At 34.6% G+C, this 16,184-nt stretch overlaps 1 protein-coding gene across 1 annotated transcript; it reads left to right on the forward strand.

The window, feature by feature from the left end:
• The first annotated feature begins 6,367 nt into the window (after window positions 1-6,367).
• On the forward strand, window positions 6,368-9,216 carry LOC145789079 (guanylate kinase 1-like). The gene is made up of 8 exons (XM_082923744.1): window positions 6,368-6,483; window positions 6,664-6,676; window positions 7,744-7,865; window positions 7,961-8,096; window positions 8,205-8,250; window positions 8,337-8,463; window positions 8,687-8,748; window positions 9,097-9,216. Exons 1-8 carry the CDS (start codon window positions 6,368-6,370, stop codon window positions 9,105-9,107), a joined length of 633 nt encoding a protein of 210 aa, XP_082779870.1. The 3' UTR covers window positions 9,108-9,216.
• Window positions 9,217-16,184: the final 6,968 nt, after the last annotated feature.

The raw sequence follows: 16,184 nt of genomic DNA on the forward strand, positions 1-16,184 counted from the left end.
ATTTTATTTTACTTTTTAAAATTTTCAATCGATATAGGAGAAGTTGCATTGATTACATAACAATGAAATTTGAATTTGAATATAACATTTGGTAAGAGAGCGCCTCATTTACAAAAAAATTGTGTTTACTCTCATGAAGGTCTACAAACACAGTTGTATATGGTACAATCAAAGTGAAACTGAATCTTTTATAATGAATTTTTCCATCTGATATGTATAGCCAGAATTATTTTATGTACTTGGTTCTGTATTCGTAGTAAAACTTAGATATAAGAGGACGCCTCAATATGCTCATGAGAATTAGCAATGGCACATCAAAATGACAAAAAATAAATATTTTATACAAATTAAGTAAATAAGAGAAGAAGTGTAATATATATCATAACAAACTTAAAATTATTTCTATTTCCTAGAGTGGAACTATTACACAAAAATTTAATTTTTTTTTTTTTTTTTTTTTTTTTTATGGACAAATGTTAGTTGTTAGATTAACACTTTTGGGAAAAAATTAGGAATGGCAATGGGGGCAATGGGGTGGATATTAATTCCCCATCCCCATTCCCCTATAATAAATTTTTCCCATTCCCCATTCCCCATTCCCCATGGGTACCACCCTCCCCATTTTTTAATGGGTATGGATTTTCCCCAACCCACTTTAATCTCCATTTTTAATTTTTATATTTAATGTTAACAACTACTTTTTTTTTTTTTTTTTTTTTAAGGTTCACAACAAAAACTAAATATACCTTCAATCTTTTTTCTTTCTTTTTAAATATATTTAATGTTAACAATTTTTATTTTTTTTTATTTTTTTTAAGGTTCACAACAAAAGTTAAATATACCTTCAATCTTTTTTTTTAAATATATTTAATGTTAACAATTTTTATTTATTTATTTATTTTTTTTTTTTAAGGTTCACAACAAAAGTTAAATATACCTTCAATCTTTTTTCTTTCTTTTTTAATATATTTAATGTTAACAATTTTTATTATTATTTTTTTATTTTTTTATTTTTTATTTAAGGTTCACAACAAAAGTTAAATATACCTTCAATCTTTTTTCTTTCTTTTTTAATATATTTAATGTTAACAACCTTCTTGTTTTTCTTTTGTCTTTTTTTTATAAAGGTTTTAGCTAAATATACCTTCAATCTTTTTTCTTTCTTTTTTAATATATTTAATGTTAACAACTTATTTTTTTATTTTATTTTTTATTTTTTTAAGGTTCACAACAAAAGCTAAATATACATTCAATCTTATTTTATTTTATTTGGTTCAACAACAAAATCAAATACACATTAATTAATTAATTAAAAAGTTTGTTTTATAATAATCAAATATATAATTTTGAGAAAATCAAAAAGTTTGTTTGAAGAAAGTGTTATAAGACTCATATTAAATTGCATCAGGGCATAAATAAGGAATTGTTAGCCACGGACAATTTAGACATTAAACCATCTTTCTCTTAGCAAATTTGAACAATTCATTTTAATTTATCCAAAATCTAAGTATACCTTTAACAAATCTGAACCACTCATTTTAAGATATCTATGCATTACCACACCCAATCTATCCTCCATCTTCTTCCTTTAGTCCCCCACGAATTTTGTTGTTTGTTACTTTTAAAAAACAAAAAATATTTTTTCAATTAAATTTTTACTAATTTCACAACACCATCACCACTATTCTCACTTTCACTGTCACACTACCATCACTATAGCCACTACCATCATCACTGCCGCCATCACCCCACCACTATGTAACAATTTCTACTTTCATCTTCGTTCCATCACCACCACCACCAAATATAAAAAAATATATTTTGAATTTTTTTTATAAAAAATATTTTTCATTAAAAAATATTTTCTATCTAAATAAATGAAGCATAACATTGGGAAACAAGCTGATTTCAGTTAAATCTGTTCATAACTAAGAAAAATTCTTTTAATTTAAAAAAAATTATTTAGTATGACTTTGTATCCCCTTTTTGTTTTTCTAGCAAATAAATCTATGTACCCATCATTTCTAACCAATCACAAGTCATGCTTGTTTTGATTCTCTACAATTTCCTTATTTTCAAATACATTCATATATATATATATATATATGTTGTATAAATTGTGTGATAACATAAAACAAATAGATTCATACTCGTTAATTGAAATTTCAGAACAAGCAAACCATTCTGAAAATTACAATACACAACAAAATAAAATAACATAGAAAAGCAAACTGAAACCTACACTAGACAATGTCCTTAATTTTTTTTAAATAAATTTAAAAAATTCTAGATATGCATAAAATTTGACAAGAATAATGTGACAATGTTAATTAATGTGTATTTGATTTTATTGTTGAGCCAAATAAAATAAAATAAGATTGAATGTATAGCTTTGGTTGTGAATCTTTAAAAAAAAAAAAAAAAATGGTTGTGAACCTTAAAAAAAAATTTAAAAAAAAAGAAAAAAAAATTAAATATATATTTAGCTTTGGTTGTGAATCTTAAAAAAAAAAAAATTGGTTGTGAACCTTAAAAAAAATTAAAAAAAGGAAAAAAATTAAATGTATATTTAGCTTTTGTTGTGAATCTTAAAAATTAAAAAAAAAATGGTTGTGAACCTTAAAAATAAAATAAAAAAATATTGGAGGTATATTTAGCTTTGGTTGTGGATCTTAAAAAAAAAAAAAAAAAAAAAAAACATATGGGGAAATTAGTGGGTATCCATCCCCAACCCATCCCCTGTGGATATTTAAAGAATATCACCTACCCTACCCAATGGATAAGAAAAAGAGGGGAAAACCCATGTATTTGGGTTGGGTCTCCATGGATACCCACAGGGTAGGTTATCCATTGCCATCCCTAGAAAAAATCTGCCCACCCTACCCTTAATTATATTGAACCCATGACCTCTTTGAGACTAAGCCTTAAGGAAGGCATGGTGGCCAACTAAACTAGGCCTAGTTGGTTAATTTTAAAATTAATTTAGATACTTAATCCATCTGATATTAGATATACTTCCATAATAAGTACAATATACACCATTATAATAACTTAAATGCTTGTTTGATTGTTTTCATTTTTTGTTTTCAATTTTCAAAAAAAAAAAAAAAAAACTTGTTTGGTGGAATATTTTCCCAAAAAAATGGATTTTTTTTAAAAAACAGCCTATATTTTAGAAAACATCAAAAAAATCATTTTCAAAATTTCAAAAACTATTGATGCATCTGAGTTTCTTATGGACTTTCTACCTGAGTGAATCACTTGAATCAAAAGTAAGAATAATTTGAGCTTTTCCTACTGAGTGATTCCATTCCCACACATTTTAAAAACATTTTATTACACTTAAAGAATATTTTGCACAAAAAATAAGAGGTTGAACATGTAGCTTATGATCAATTAATAACTAACTAGGTTTAGTGTACTAAAGTAGAATAACTACATCATTAGTAATTAATTAAATTTAGTATATAAAATTAGTGCAATTATGAGCTAATTAAATATTGATCAGAGTAAGTTAGTATACTAGGTTATACATAGAGAGAGATCATAATCAAAGAAGTTTCTATTACCAAATCTCTTTCAAGAAAAGACGTATAAAAAGTAGAGAGAGTGAACATAATTAAAAATGTATTAAAATAATAAGGCATAAAAGTCCAAGCACAAAAAATTGAAAAAGTTTAAAAACACATAAACCAATCATACAACCAAATATAATCTCGTTTGGAATAAACTTTTTTTGCTAAAATAGTCAAAAAGACAAAATACTCAATTATATTACTTTCTCTATTTTTTTATACGATTTTTTTATAAAAATTCTAAAAACTAATTAAAATAGCCTATTCATAAATGGTTGAGTTTTTTTTTTTTTATGAATTCCATTGTATCTGATTAATTAAATGAATAATTTCTATGTAAATAAAATAATGGGAAAAAATTTCGTGAAAGAGGACACACTGGCACTAAAAGACTTGAGGCATTAAACCTCATATCTCAAGTTTGATCCTGGGGCGCTAGCACACAAAATTGTTAGGATAAGTCTTCAGAACTTGGTCGAATAGAGCATGGATTTAAATTCCTACTTATATGCTAGTCCATAAATTATTATTGAGTAATGTTAGAAATTTTAAAGATTTTATCAAATATCTCACGTGAGTATAAAATTCTCACGAATTTTTAAAATTTCTAACATTTTTATTTATGATTGAGTGGCTCTAACCCGAGAGGTAACCTTATGTGGTTTTTTAAAGGCAGCAGTGCACGTGTAGGACTTCAATTCAGCATCTTCTCTTCTCTCCATGCACTGAGGCAAAGAGAAAAAAATATTATTGGGACAGTTTTTCTCAAAGTTTACAACAAAAGTTTGGGTTTCTTTCTTACAAAAACAACACAATTTGTCCTGCATAGATTGATTCCATGAAGCTAAGGAAAATAAAAAAAAAAAAAAAAAAAATTCCAAAACCAATATATGATCAGTTGACAAGTTTCAAGGTGTGACTGTGGCCACTCGTTGTTTTAATGTAATTTTTTTTTTAATTTTACTTTTCATTAATTTATTTATTATTTTGTGTGTGTGGTCTACACAAAACCCCTTGCTAGAACTCTAGCAAGAGATGAAATGAAGGCTACGTGGTGGACTCACCATTCAAGCAATGCACCCAATTTAAAAAGAACAATGATATTCAAAATTCATTTTTAGTCGCACTTCTTTATAAGAAGCTAATTGGATTGTCTTAAGCTTAAGGAAGACTATTTTGAGGATCAGTGGTAGAAATGTAATTTAGATGAATGAGTTCAGAATTTCTTCAAATTTGATAGTATTGGAAACACCCCTAAGTCACATTTCGAGCAGATTCTATCATTTTAATCTTCGAACTCACATTTTTTCGACTTTTGATTGGTAATAACTTTGACCTAAGAATATTCGTTTTTAGTGCCGTTTGTTTTAATATCTAGATTTAAGTTCAACTCAATAATTTTCTTTTCTTATTTTGCAAGGAATTATTCTAATTGATTATCTCCTAATTGTATTAGGATCCCTCTTGGTTATAAATAAGGATGCAAACCGTCAGGGAAAAATAATTTCCTAATTGTATTACTGTTCAGTTTGCTTGTTTTTGAATTAATTCTTTTTCTAGATTCAAGGTTCTGAAATTCCAGATTTTTCATCTATTAGAATAATTTTAATTCTCGTATATATTCTATTGTGTCACTGAAAAAAGAAAAAAGAAAAGAGTACAAAATGGAATTTGAATATAATCAATCTTTAAAATAAGGCAAATAAGAACATAAAAGCCTCACTTCAAAATAATTAAGTGTGGAGAAAAATATAACCATACAAGTTTGATAAAAATGGCTTTAAATTCTGGTATCTCTCAATAGCCTGAAATCACGAATATAGTGAACATTTATCAGCTAAGGTGATTAGTCAAGGCACAATCCGATCCTTAACAAAAGTATATACATGAGTCTAAGAAGTTGAATTCCCATTTATACTCACTTATATTACTATTAAGGTCATGTTTGTTTGGGTGGATATGAGTTTGAGATTAGATTAATAGTCCAATAAAATTATTAATCCGATATTTGGTTAAACAATTGAAGTACGAACTAACAATCCATTCGGATATGGTATCTTACATATGATGGACTATTCAATCCTAAAGAAGGGGGCGGAATATAAATTGGAGGATTAAGCTAAAGCTTAGACTATTAGTCCCTCCTTATAATCCTAATTCAATCCAAACATAAGATAGGAGTAATCCTAAGGCTATTAATCATAGAAATATTAATCCAACCTAATCCAATCTGTTGAAAGAAACATAACATAAGAGTTTTGTACAACCACGTTGTTCTACCTAAGTGAAATTGTGCCCCTCGTCTAGCTATTTTCAAGAAATTGATGATAAAGTATTCACTACTAGAAAATTAACCTTTTGCGTCTAATTTTTTGCGACTGACTATTTAACCGTCGCAAAAAAAAAAAAAAAATTTGCAACCGTAAAAAACCGGACACAAAATAATAAATGAATGAAAATAATCCGAAACTACGTTATCTTACTTTGCTCAATTTATTATCCCTATTTCTTTTATTTATTTTATATACCAATGCCCTAGCCCCTTTCACTCACGACATTCACAAATTGTCTCTCTCGCTCTCTTGCTTGCCATAGTCGCAGCTCCAGTGGTATGAATCTCTGTCTCTCGGTCTCTCACTTTCTTCATCATGCTCTGTTCCTCTGATCTTCAATTTCATTTTCTAACTCGAAATTCAATTTTCTAAGTTGAATTTTCTCAAGAAATATGCAGCCTCTACGAGATTTGATCGCAAAACCTAGACCTCCACAGACACAAATTCCACGATTCAGCAATGTCGACGACAGTCAAATCAAGCGCAAAGAAACGAGTCTCCGAATCGGAAGCTTCAAAACCAGAGAAACTGAAACGAGACGCCATTGAAGACGACTTCGATGCAGCTCTCTCCGAGTTCGGTCTTCAATTCTCTCTCTCTCTCTCTGTTGCACGTTTTCTTCATTTACTTGCTGCGATTTTTTGAAATTTGCTTAAAAGTATTTTTTGGAATTTTCAGTGACATCAAAGGAATTGTGTCCACTCTGCAACTGATCAGAGAGAAAGCTCAGAAAGATGGACAGAAGAAGAATGAAGAGACCATTTCAAGGTGAATTTCACAGATCCGAAACGAATTCACATTATACATGCAAAAAACGAAATCTATTTAGTGTTTTACAGTTCATTAGGAGTTGAATTTGAGTTATTTTCTTCCATATATAACTGCTTTGGAGAATTTGTATGTGATAGATTGCATCTCGTACATGATTATATACATGCATGTGTTGAACATTGAATCTGCATCTGACGATATGTATTTGGATCAGTAACTAAAAAATTGTGAAAGTTGAATGTATGTATCTCCCAATCATAATTGACACTTGTTTGCAAATTACTTTGTTGGTTCATTTGTGATTCGTAATGACAATGATGTTTTCTGAATTTCTCAAGTCTCAATAAATTCAACATGATATATTTGATGCATCACAAATATCACAAATATAGTTTTCTTTGACATATAGATATGTTCATAGCATATAGTTTTCTTGGGCAGTTATAATTAGAGATGTTCAAATATTGTGTGTGTAAATAATCCAATACCTGACCTAAAAAAGTAAAAAGCGCAACACTTGGATTGCCAAAAAAAGGCTACAGTCTCAGTTTATTGTTGGGGTAACTGAAATTTTGGACCTACATAATGGACACCAACTTGAGTGTTGGTGTATGATGGATCCAATTTGTGAATGCCCAGAAAAGGATAAGGCACTTTTCTTGTTTTAATTTGGTTCCCAAACAAATTATGCCACAAAAGGGCATGCCTGAAAAAGGAAAGAAGTAAATGATTAAATAGGTAGGAATTGGGAAGCATTTGGATAAATATAATCTCTTAGTTTTTGAAGAAATGGAAATTATGATCGTTTTGGCAAGAGAAAATGACTAGTGAATTAAGGTACTCCTGTGGGCCCCAAACCACGGTTTAGGAAATCAAAATTGTCAAGAAACTAAATTCTTGTAGATAAGAGATGACAAGATGAAAAGACTTAAAATAGTTATACCATTGTTAATTTTTGCTTCAGCCTATTTGTTGGAAGCTTTTGGACTGTCTGTTTGGATGATTTATGAGTGTTTAGTAGTACATCTGATTATAATGAAATGGTTTGTTTGTTTGTGCTGTAGAGATGCATCCTTGACATTGATGTCCAAGGGGCAAGGTCTGTGAGGGCTAGTTCTCTTGAAGCCATTTTTATCTTTATCTGCCCACCATCATTTGAGGAGCTTGAGAAGCGCCTTCGTGACAGGTGTGACCTAAAGCTTGAGATTGAGAACCCATCTAACTTTTGCATTCCCTTATGGTTGCTGAGTTCTTAATTTTTTATTTTTTGTTTTTTCTCAGGGGGACCGAGACAGAAGAACAGATCCAAAAGAGACTCCGAAATGCTAGGGCAGAGCTTCAGCAAGGACAATCACCAGGCCTCTTTGAACATATCTTGGTAAACGATGATCTTGAGACTTGCTATGAGAGTCTTAAGGTGATTATCAATTCTTTGCGTAGCAGTCATTAATAATTTCTTTGGTTTCCTTACCGGGAATTTCATTCAACTTCACAGTGCTTATTGATTATGTTTCATTTAATGCAGAAAGTCCTAGGTCTTGATGGAATCGCTGGTACTACCCCTAAACCAAGTAAGTAGTCCTCCAACATATCTTCATTTGGTTATCATATGTTTTCCATGCTTTTTGATTTTGTCTCTTTGTCTAAAAATTGATAGAATTTGAAAATGCCAATCCAGTGCCAAAATTTGTCGATCTGCCTGTGGACCGGTCAGTGTCAAAGATGGATAAAAAAATCCGTATAAATTGTCGATCTGCAGAACTGGAAAACGCTTCAGAACAGTTGTAAGAATCTTATACCTATCTTTTGCTTAAGGTGTGTATTGAAACCTAATTATAATTTTAAATTCTCATATGCCTATTATTATTATTTGGGGTTGAGCAGATTTGTACTTGATCTATCTTCACTTAATTCCCATATTTTGTAGTCTTGATATTGAATATTTTTTTACTTTTAAGTGCTTGTTCTATATAGGTACATGATTTCTGTTTCTGTTTGATTTTGCAGAGCGAAAGGTCAAATGATATGTTTTGTGATGACATTTTTGGAGAGTCACCTGCTGGAGTTCGTAAAACAGTAAGTCTTGTGCTTAATTTTTTTTTTTAATCCATTATATGCTGGTATATTCTTTTACCTTGGTTGCAGTATCCTATTGTCAGCTGGCCTTTAATAAGAAATCATAAATGAGACATGTTGTCACTAGTCCAGAAAATGTACAAGTCTTTCTTTTCAATGTATCATATAACTTTGTATTGATTTATACTTTTACGTTTAACATGTACTGGCTTGTCTTTAGGTTTTCTTTCTTGGTTCATTATGACTTATTAATCAGCTCCAGCAGCTAGGCAAAACTTGAGGGAAACAATTTCAGCTGTATTGTTAATTTAATTTTTTCTGTGATATTTTTGTGAGATGATTAAATGATTAACTCTTTTCAAACTAGTATTGATTCTAAGAACAATTCTGAACCTCTTTGTACCGCTATTGGAAAAGGTTTTGGCATCCAAGTAAGTCAATTAATGTGCTCTTTGTATCCATTTTTGTTTTGGCATCCAAGTTAGTCAACTAATATATTGATGTATATTTTTGCAGGTAGTGTTGAGGGAATAGTTGATATGATTGAGTGGGTGATATTGAGAGTTAAATTCAGATTTTTGTTTTTTAGTACTTGAATCTATTAGAATTTTGTATAAATACTTTTAAAGATGGTTGATGGATATTTGTTTTGTGTGTATAGAAGTTTATATTTTGTATGCACATTTTTTTTTTTTTTTGAAGAAAGATAATTTTGTTGAGGGAAGTGATGGAAAATAATATATGTGTATTAGAATTTTTGCAAATATTACTTTATATTTATTGTATATAATACTTGAATATATATATATATATATATGAGAATATAGGTTGCTAAAACAGTGCAGGTATTTTATTTATTTATATATATTTTTTGCGACGGTAACAAGATGGTCGCTAATACATTGTAGGTATTTTTTTAATTTTTTTGCGACGGCAAAACATTAGTCGCGATAAGTAGATTAGGCAGTCGCAAATAGTTTGCGACTGCTATTTTGCGGTCGCAAAAAGTATTTGCCACCCCCACATTCGCGACCCCTATTTGCCGTCGCATGGGCAGTCGCAAAAGGTCTTTTGCGACTGTTTTTTTATTATTTGCGACGGTTTGTAACGGTCGCAAAAAGTCCTTTTTTTAGTAGTGATTATACCACTAATTGTGGACTTCACCGCCAATGGCACAAGACCTAATGGGATCACTGCCCCAACACTTTGTTAGAAACGCGTTTTGAAGTTTTGGAAAAATAGAATTTTTTTTTAACTTAGGTCTAATTTTTAGGTAGGACTCATGCGTCAAAGTTGATGGGTCTAAATAGTAACGCGTTTCATGTCACGTTATGATTCACGTAGTATATTTAGTTACTCAAAACCATTATCGGGTAAATAGGAAATTGAAGCCAAAGTGAGCTCCATAGAAATAGAGTTTTGGTGAAAATTTCTTAAAGGTGTGGTTTAAGACTTGTTCCACATTGATTTGATCGGCATACTTTGAGTAGATTTATAAGGCTTGAGTTTAGAACTTGAGGTAGGTCCCAAGGGACACCCAAGTTTTGTAGAGAGGGAGGTTAGGGGCAAAGTGAGCTAGACCTATTGGATCCAAAATAAATACACGCGCATGCAACCGCCGCCGTCCATCTGGGCTTGGGTGTGGGTGTCTGGTTAGGTTGGGCTTGTCCAGCCCAATACCTATCTTTTTAGGCCAAAAATATTTGAATTTTATTTTTCTAAAATTAAATTCTAATTTTTTTGGAATTTGAATTTCGAAAATTAATTTCAAAATTGGCTCTGGTTTGATTTTACCCACCGGGACAGATTCAAATATGTTCAATACAATTTTTATCTGTTCAAAATTTGAACCCAACAGATTTTTATCTGTTTATTCAAACCGAACAAGTAACATACCTATTGTGTGAGTGAATTTCCGATCACACTGCCAACTTAGTATTCAGCTGGAGAGCACTGGCAGAAAAGATGGCACATGTCTGACCTGCAACAGAAAGAGAAGATTCCGGCGGTGGTTCGTTCACCCGGGGGTACTCCGACGATTAAGTCAGTATATCTCTCAAAGATAATCAATAGTGCTAAACTCACAGTTCAAAATATAAATTGCGTACCTTAGACCCTTCGGGGGTGCTTTTCTTTTATAGTTACCTCAATCCTAGTTCCCATAGAAGCCTAGCTTCAATGGACTTCTGTTCAGTGCTTTTCCTAGACTCTCCAATAAATAAAGATAAACTCCCTAAGAGTGTTATCCTTATCCATGCTAAAGTCCTTCTTCATTCTAGGACTCTCGTGCTTTATCCGTTTATCTTGGATTCCGATATCTTCGGAGATAACCTCGGCGTCATGACCCGGACACGTGGCACCTCGGCTGACACGTCGGCATCACCTTGGCCACGTGTTGGTACTCTAAAAATGTATCCCCATAACTGCCCCATAGGTTCTATTACCTCGGCATTCTGAGGTGATGGAACCTACATCAGTACTTTCTATCATTATGTCGGCTTAACATATCTCAGCCGAGATCGTCATTCAGGCCGACATGCCTTTTACAGAATAAGAATTTCCAAGTGCTCTTTCATGCGTATGAGCTGTCGTGCATAATAACTCATCTGTTTCAGCCACGCGTGTTTCTCTCACTAGATCGTACTATACGCGCCTGTAAATCGAATCATTTTTGCGTGCGCCGTCTGACGCATATGTTCTTCTAGGCTCATTAATGACCTTTTTGCTGCCGTTTCTGTGTTTTAACAAAAAATCGATTCCTCTCTCTCCGTCTTCTCACTTTTGTATCCCCAAGCTCTCAATTCTCTCTAGCTTCTGAATATGCCATTGTTCCAGTCTTACAAGCTCTATAACCCTTTTCATTCGTCTCCTCCGGTGAGGTTTTCGCCGTTCCGCCACTTTTGCAATCGTTGTTTGACTTCGGCGATCCCCACACCGGTCTGACATTCTCTGATAAGCCACTGTTCCTTCTGCTTTCAGTTTTTTGTTGCTGTCCAAGGAGTTTTGCCTCATTTTTAATCGCTATTGCTGTTTTTCTCAAGTATTTGATTCATGAATCATGCATCTGAGCGTATTTACTTCGCGATTTTGTTTTTTGCCCATGTCTTGAATACTCGCACTGCTCATAACTTTTCTGCACTTTTGCCACTGTTCTTGACCTTATACCATTCGTACTTACAATGTTCTTGATAGTCCATCTCGATTCTTGATTCTGAAGCGCATTCTTGCTTTTCTGTTTTCCAGATTTCGCGCCTTCAATCTTCGTTTCCATAGATCTAGGTCTAGGATTTGCTTGTAGAACCCACGATTATTAGGAAAAACTGAGAATGATCCCCACAATTTCTTACCCCACAAATTTTTAGGTTTTTGTCGAGGTCCCAATAACCCTTTTAAAACGCCTTCATTCTGAAACCCAGTTACTCCTGGTTAGGCCGATATCATGGGTATGTAGAAACATAGGGTAGATACCCCAAGCAAATTAGAGCACTTTAGGCAGGAGTTTGACATCCCTGCCAATGTTCATCTGAGGTTGGTTGGGGAGGATGACTTCATCATGCCCACAGTTGATTCCATGCCCCTTCCTGTTGTAGCTTTCATCGAGTGCGGACTTCGGCTCCCACTTAATATCCTTTTTTGTGAGATCATTCACTACTATAAGTTGAATCCAATGCAGCTTGCCATAAACTCCTACCGAGTTATTAATGGTATCATAGCCTTAGCCAAACAAGAAAACGTTAGGGTTACCTTAGCTGATAGCCAGTATTGCTACACCATGTGTGGCCTCAAAAAAGACACGGGCTACGTTTACTACCTCAAGCCGAGATCCACAGAATCGTAGCTGACCTCCCAGACTCCAACAAGGGAGCTGGAGACGATTACTTCATTACCTCGGGGAACTGGGAGTTCGCTCCAAATAAGGACCTTCATCTCTACCCTCTTCCTCGAACAGTTTTTGTAGAGGGCAATGGTAAGAGCCCTGTGTTCATACTAACTTGTTTTTAAAGTTTTTAATACTCTATTTGTTTCTAATGTCTGCTTTTCTTGCAGCTCTTCCTTAGCTGCCAAAGGGCTTCCGTCAGTCTTTCTTTCCCAGCAAAGGCCTGAGAAAACTGTTGGATTTGCCAATTCTTAAACGGAAGGCCCCTCTTCTACTCAATTTCATTCATACGTACAAGTCAGCTCTTCCCGACATCCCCAAGAAAAAGAAGAAAAAGAGTTTGTCTCCTCCTTCCGCCATAACTCCTCAGGCTACCTCCACATCTCGGCAAGATCAAGGATTGACTTCTGATCCAACCAAGCAGCCGTCAACCACGGCTCCTTATCTGATCCCAATATCCCAGCGCCAACGTCGGGGATGAACTATTTTTCCTGTCGGGATGCGTCGCCAGAAAGCAGTTGCCAAAGATCTCTTGGCCAGCATCCCATCAACCATTGACGCTCCACCAGCGCAATCTCAGCCCCCTGCGAAGCCGAAAAGAATAAAGAAGGCTCAGCCAAAAGCAAAGGTGACTCAGGTTGACACTAAAGATACTTTGCCAATTTTGAAATTGGCTGAGAGTGAGAAGACCACGTCTGCTGCCGAAAAGAGGTCAGCCGAGGCCCAACCATCTGAATCCCCAAGATCAAAGAAGCCGAGGTCATCCACTGCAACCACATCGGGTTCTCGAAAGTAGGATTCCCCCCTAGGCTCCCGATATCACATTGGAGGATAAGCCAATTAGGGCTAGCAACAGCGCCGATGACATTAATGTTGGCGTTGCCCTTAGTACTACTCTGCTCCTTCCCTACGATCTCGACCGAAACGCCGAGTTGAGTGAATATGAAAACTATGCTCTGATGCTCTAGCGTTCTGTCCAGGTGAGTGTCTTTATTTGGTCATTTTTCTTTCTTTATTGTACTTAGAAAATTTTCTAATAACTTTTGTCTAGGTCACTTTCAGGCCATCCAACATGCTCATTCCTTCTCAATTCAGTCCTTTGAGAACCGAAAAGAACTGGCCGATAAGAAGAGAGAAGTTGCTAGTCTGCAAAAGGCCAACAAAAGCTTAAAATCAAAAATGAAGAAGTTGGAAGACCAAGTTGAGGCTGCCATCAAGGCCCAAAATGTTGCCGAAGAAAAAGCAGAATCTGCCGAGGCCATAAAGAAGGTTCTTGAGTCTGAAAAGAGGGAGGTTGAGGAGAAAACGGCCCAGGCCCAGAAAGAATTGCAAGAGGCCTTGGCCACGAAGGACGCCGAGCTCAAGGCAGCCGATGAGAAGGGCTATAATGAGGGGGTGGCTGATGTTGCGGTGGACTATGAAAAGCAAGTAAAGCAGGCATGCAACAAGGGTTTTACTCTTGGTTGGATGTCTCTTCTAAAAAAGATTGAAGTCCCCGAGGACTCGCCCCTTAGGAACGCCGACGTCATTCATCTTCCATTCCTTCCAACTCCAAGTCAATCCGACGACAAATCTGAGTCTGAGGAGGAGACCTTGGTGAGGAAATCAAAGGAGGCTGCTAGGACCAAGTCCCCTTCTCTGAATGAGCAAGTCCTGGACTTGACTCAAGATGAGGAGGGTGAGGAGGTTCCCAAAGATGCTACAGCTAAAAAGGCATCAGCTGACGTGATTCTTGCCGACAAGAGCCTTGATGAAACCCTTCAAGAAATTGATGCCGAGCTTGCAGCGGAAAAGGCTGCCAAGGTGTCTTCCCAACAGTCGTCCGAACTTCAGACCCAACCATCTATTGTTGCCGAAGAGTCTTGACTTTGATGTCTTTTTTCTTTTGTATTTTGTACTTTGTTTTTCTTTTTGAAGCAATGTAAACTCTTTGCATCACCGATGTGCTTTTAATTCAACTCTGTTGTTTTGAATGCTTGCATGTTTTCCTTATATGCTTTCATACTTAGAATATCTTGTATATCTGTAACAACCCTCGTCACTATTTACCGAATAACCACTAATTACCGTTAAACTGAAACTGATTATGATTGATAAGTGAACTGAATAAACTACTGAACTGACTGACTGAAATTGAAACTGAATTGACTGAGTATACCTGTTTAATTGTAATTCTATCTGTTTGGTTATTTGATTATCTCTTCGTGTCTTTATGTTTAAACTGCTAATTGAGGGCCTTATCGGCGGCCGAACTGGAAACCGATTAGTGTTTTACGATCATTGTGATTTATGTGATTTTATGGTGTAATTACCTGAAAACTGATTAGGTATGATTAAATTAGATTAAAATGAGTTAAATTGCATTGTTACACTTATTTACCATTTTGCCACACTTAGTGGCCCACTACATGAGCCATGTTTGAGACTTATTATATACTTAGGCAACTCTTCATCAGCTCATTTTCATTGTTTTTCCGACCAAGAGAGTTAGGGGGAGAGAAATTGAGTTCTAGATTGTGTTTTTCTTGGAACTTGAAGAAATTGTAGAAGAGATTGCATATTTGAGCTCCCTTCTTGGACTACAAGACCTAAGGTAGATCATTGACCTTAGTTATTGTGTATTTGGACTTTTTCTTGCATAATTCTGGGGTCTTTCGTGATTTAAGGCATGAATTGGTTCAATAGTGTTGAATTGAAGCTTAATCTTCACATGCATGGCATACTCTTGCTTTTTGAGGTTGTTCTTCATGGATTTTTGCATGCATGCCCATGTTAATGCTTAGGGCCATGTTTTCATCTTGTTTTTTGAACAATTGGCTCCTTAAAATTGAAGCTTTGAAATGGTTTAAATTCATGCATGTTTGCATGTTCTTCATATTCATGAAAATTGGTTTCAAATTGAGTCGTTTGAAACACCCTTGGGCATCGATTTTACAAATTGAGCTTTGAATCATGTTAAAGTATGAGTTTTGATATGTTTTCTGGAAAATTGGCCCAAGAGGATCGAAATTTATGGTTTAAAACTTGGTTTTGAGCTTGAGGTTCAAATCTGGAATTTCCAGAATTTGGACTCACGCTCTAGCGGGGTGACTGGCGCTTGAGCGTGGAAATCGTGCTCCCAGCATTTTGTTCTGTTTTGAAGTCCGCAAGAGCGGAAGAATTGACGCTCGAGCGGGACATTGTGTCACATGCTCGAGCGCCCAATCGAGCGTGATTTTCACTTATCCAGTACTTTTGACTGTTTTGCAGAACGCCCGAGCGGGTAAGTCTACGCTCGAGCGGAAACCTTTGTCTGCATGTCCGCTCGAACGGAGTAACCTACGCTCGAGCGTGACCCTTGTTTTCTGAAAAGTCTGAAAATGTTTTTAAAGTGCATCTTTGCATCCTCATCTCATCCTAGGCATTATTAGGCCTAGTTTAAGGCATCTTAATGAGGATATAAATGTAGAACACACCGAGGCAAATTAGGGATTAAGTTATTATTTTTCCAACTGTGTAGCTTAGTGTGTGTTTAATCTGTAACTGTGTAGGGTTGGCGACTGGGGACGCGCT

Source organism: Camellia sinensis, chromosome 4, assembly GCF_055761805.1.
Source record: "Camellia sinensis isolate YWXY chromosome 4, ASM5576180v1, whole genome shotgun sequence".
Lineage (NCBI taxonomy): Eukaryota > Viridiplantae > Streptophyta > Magnoliopsida > Ericales > Theaceae > Camellia > Camellia sinensis.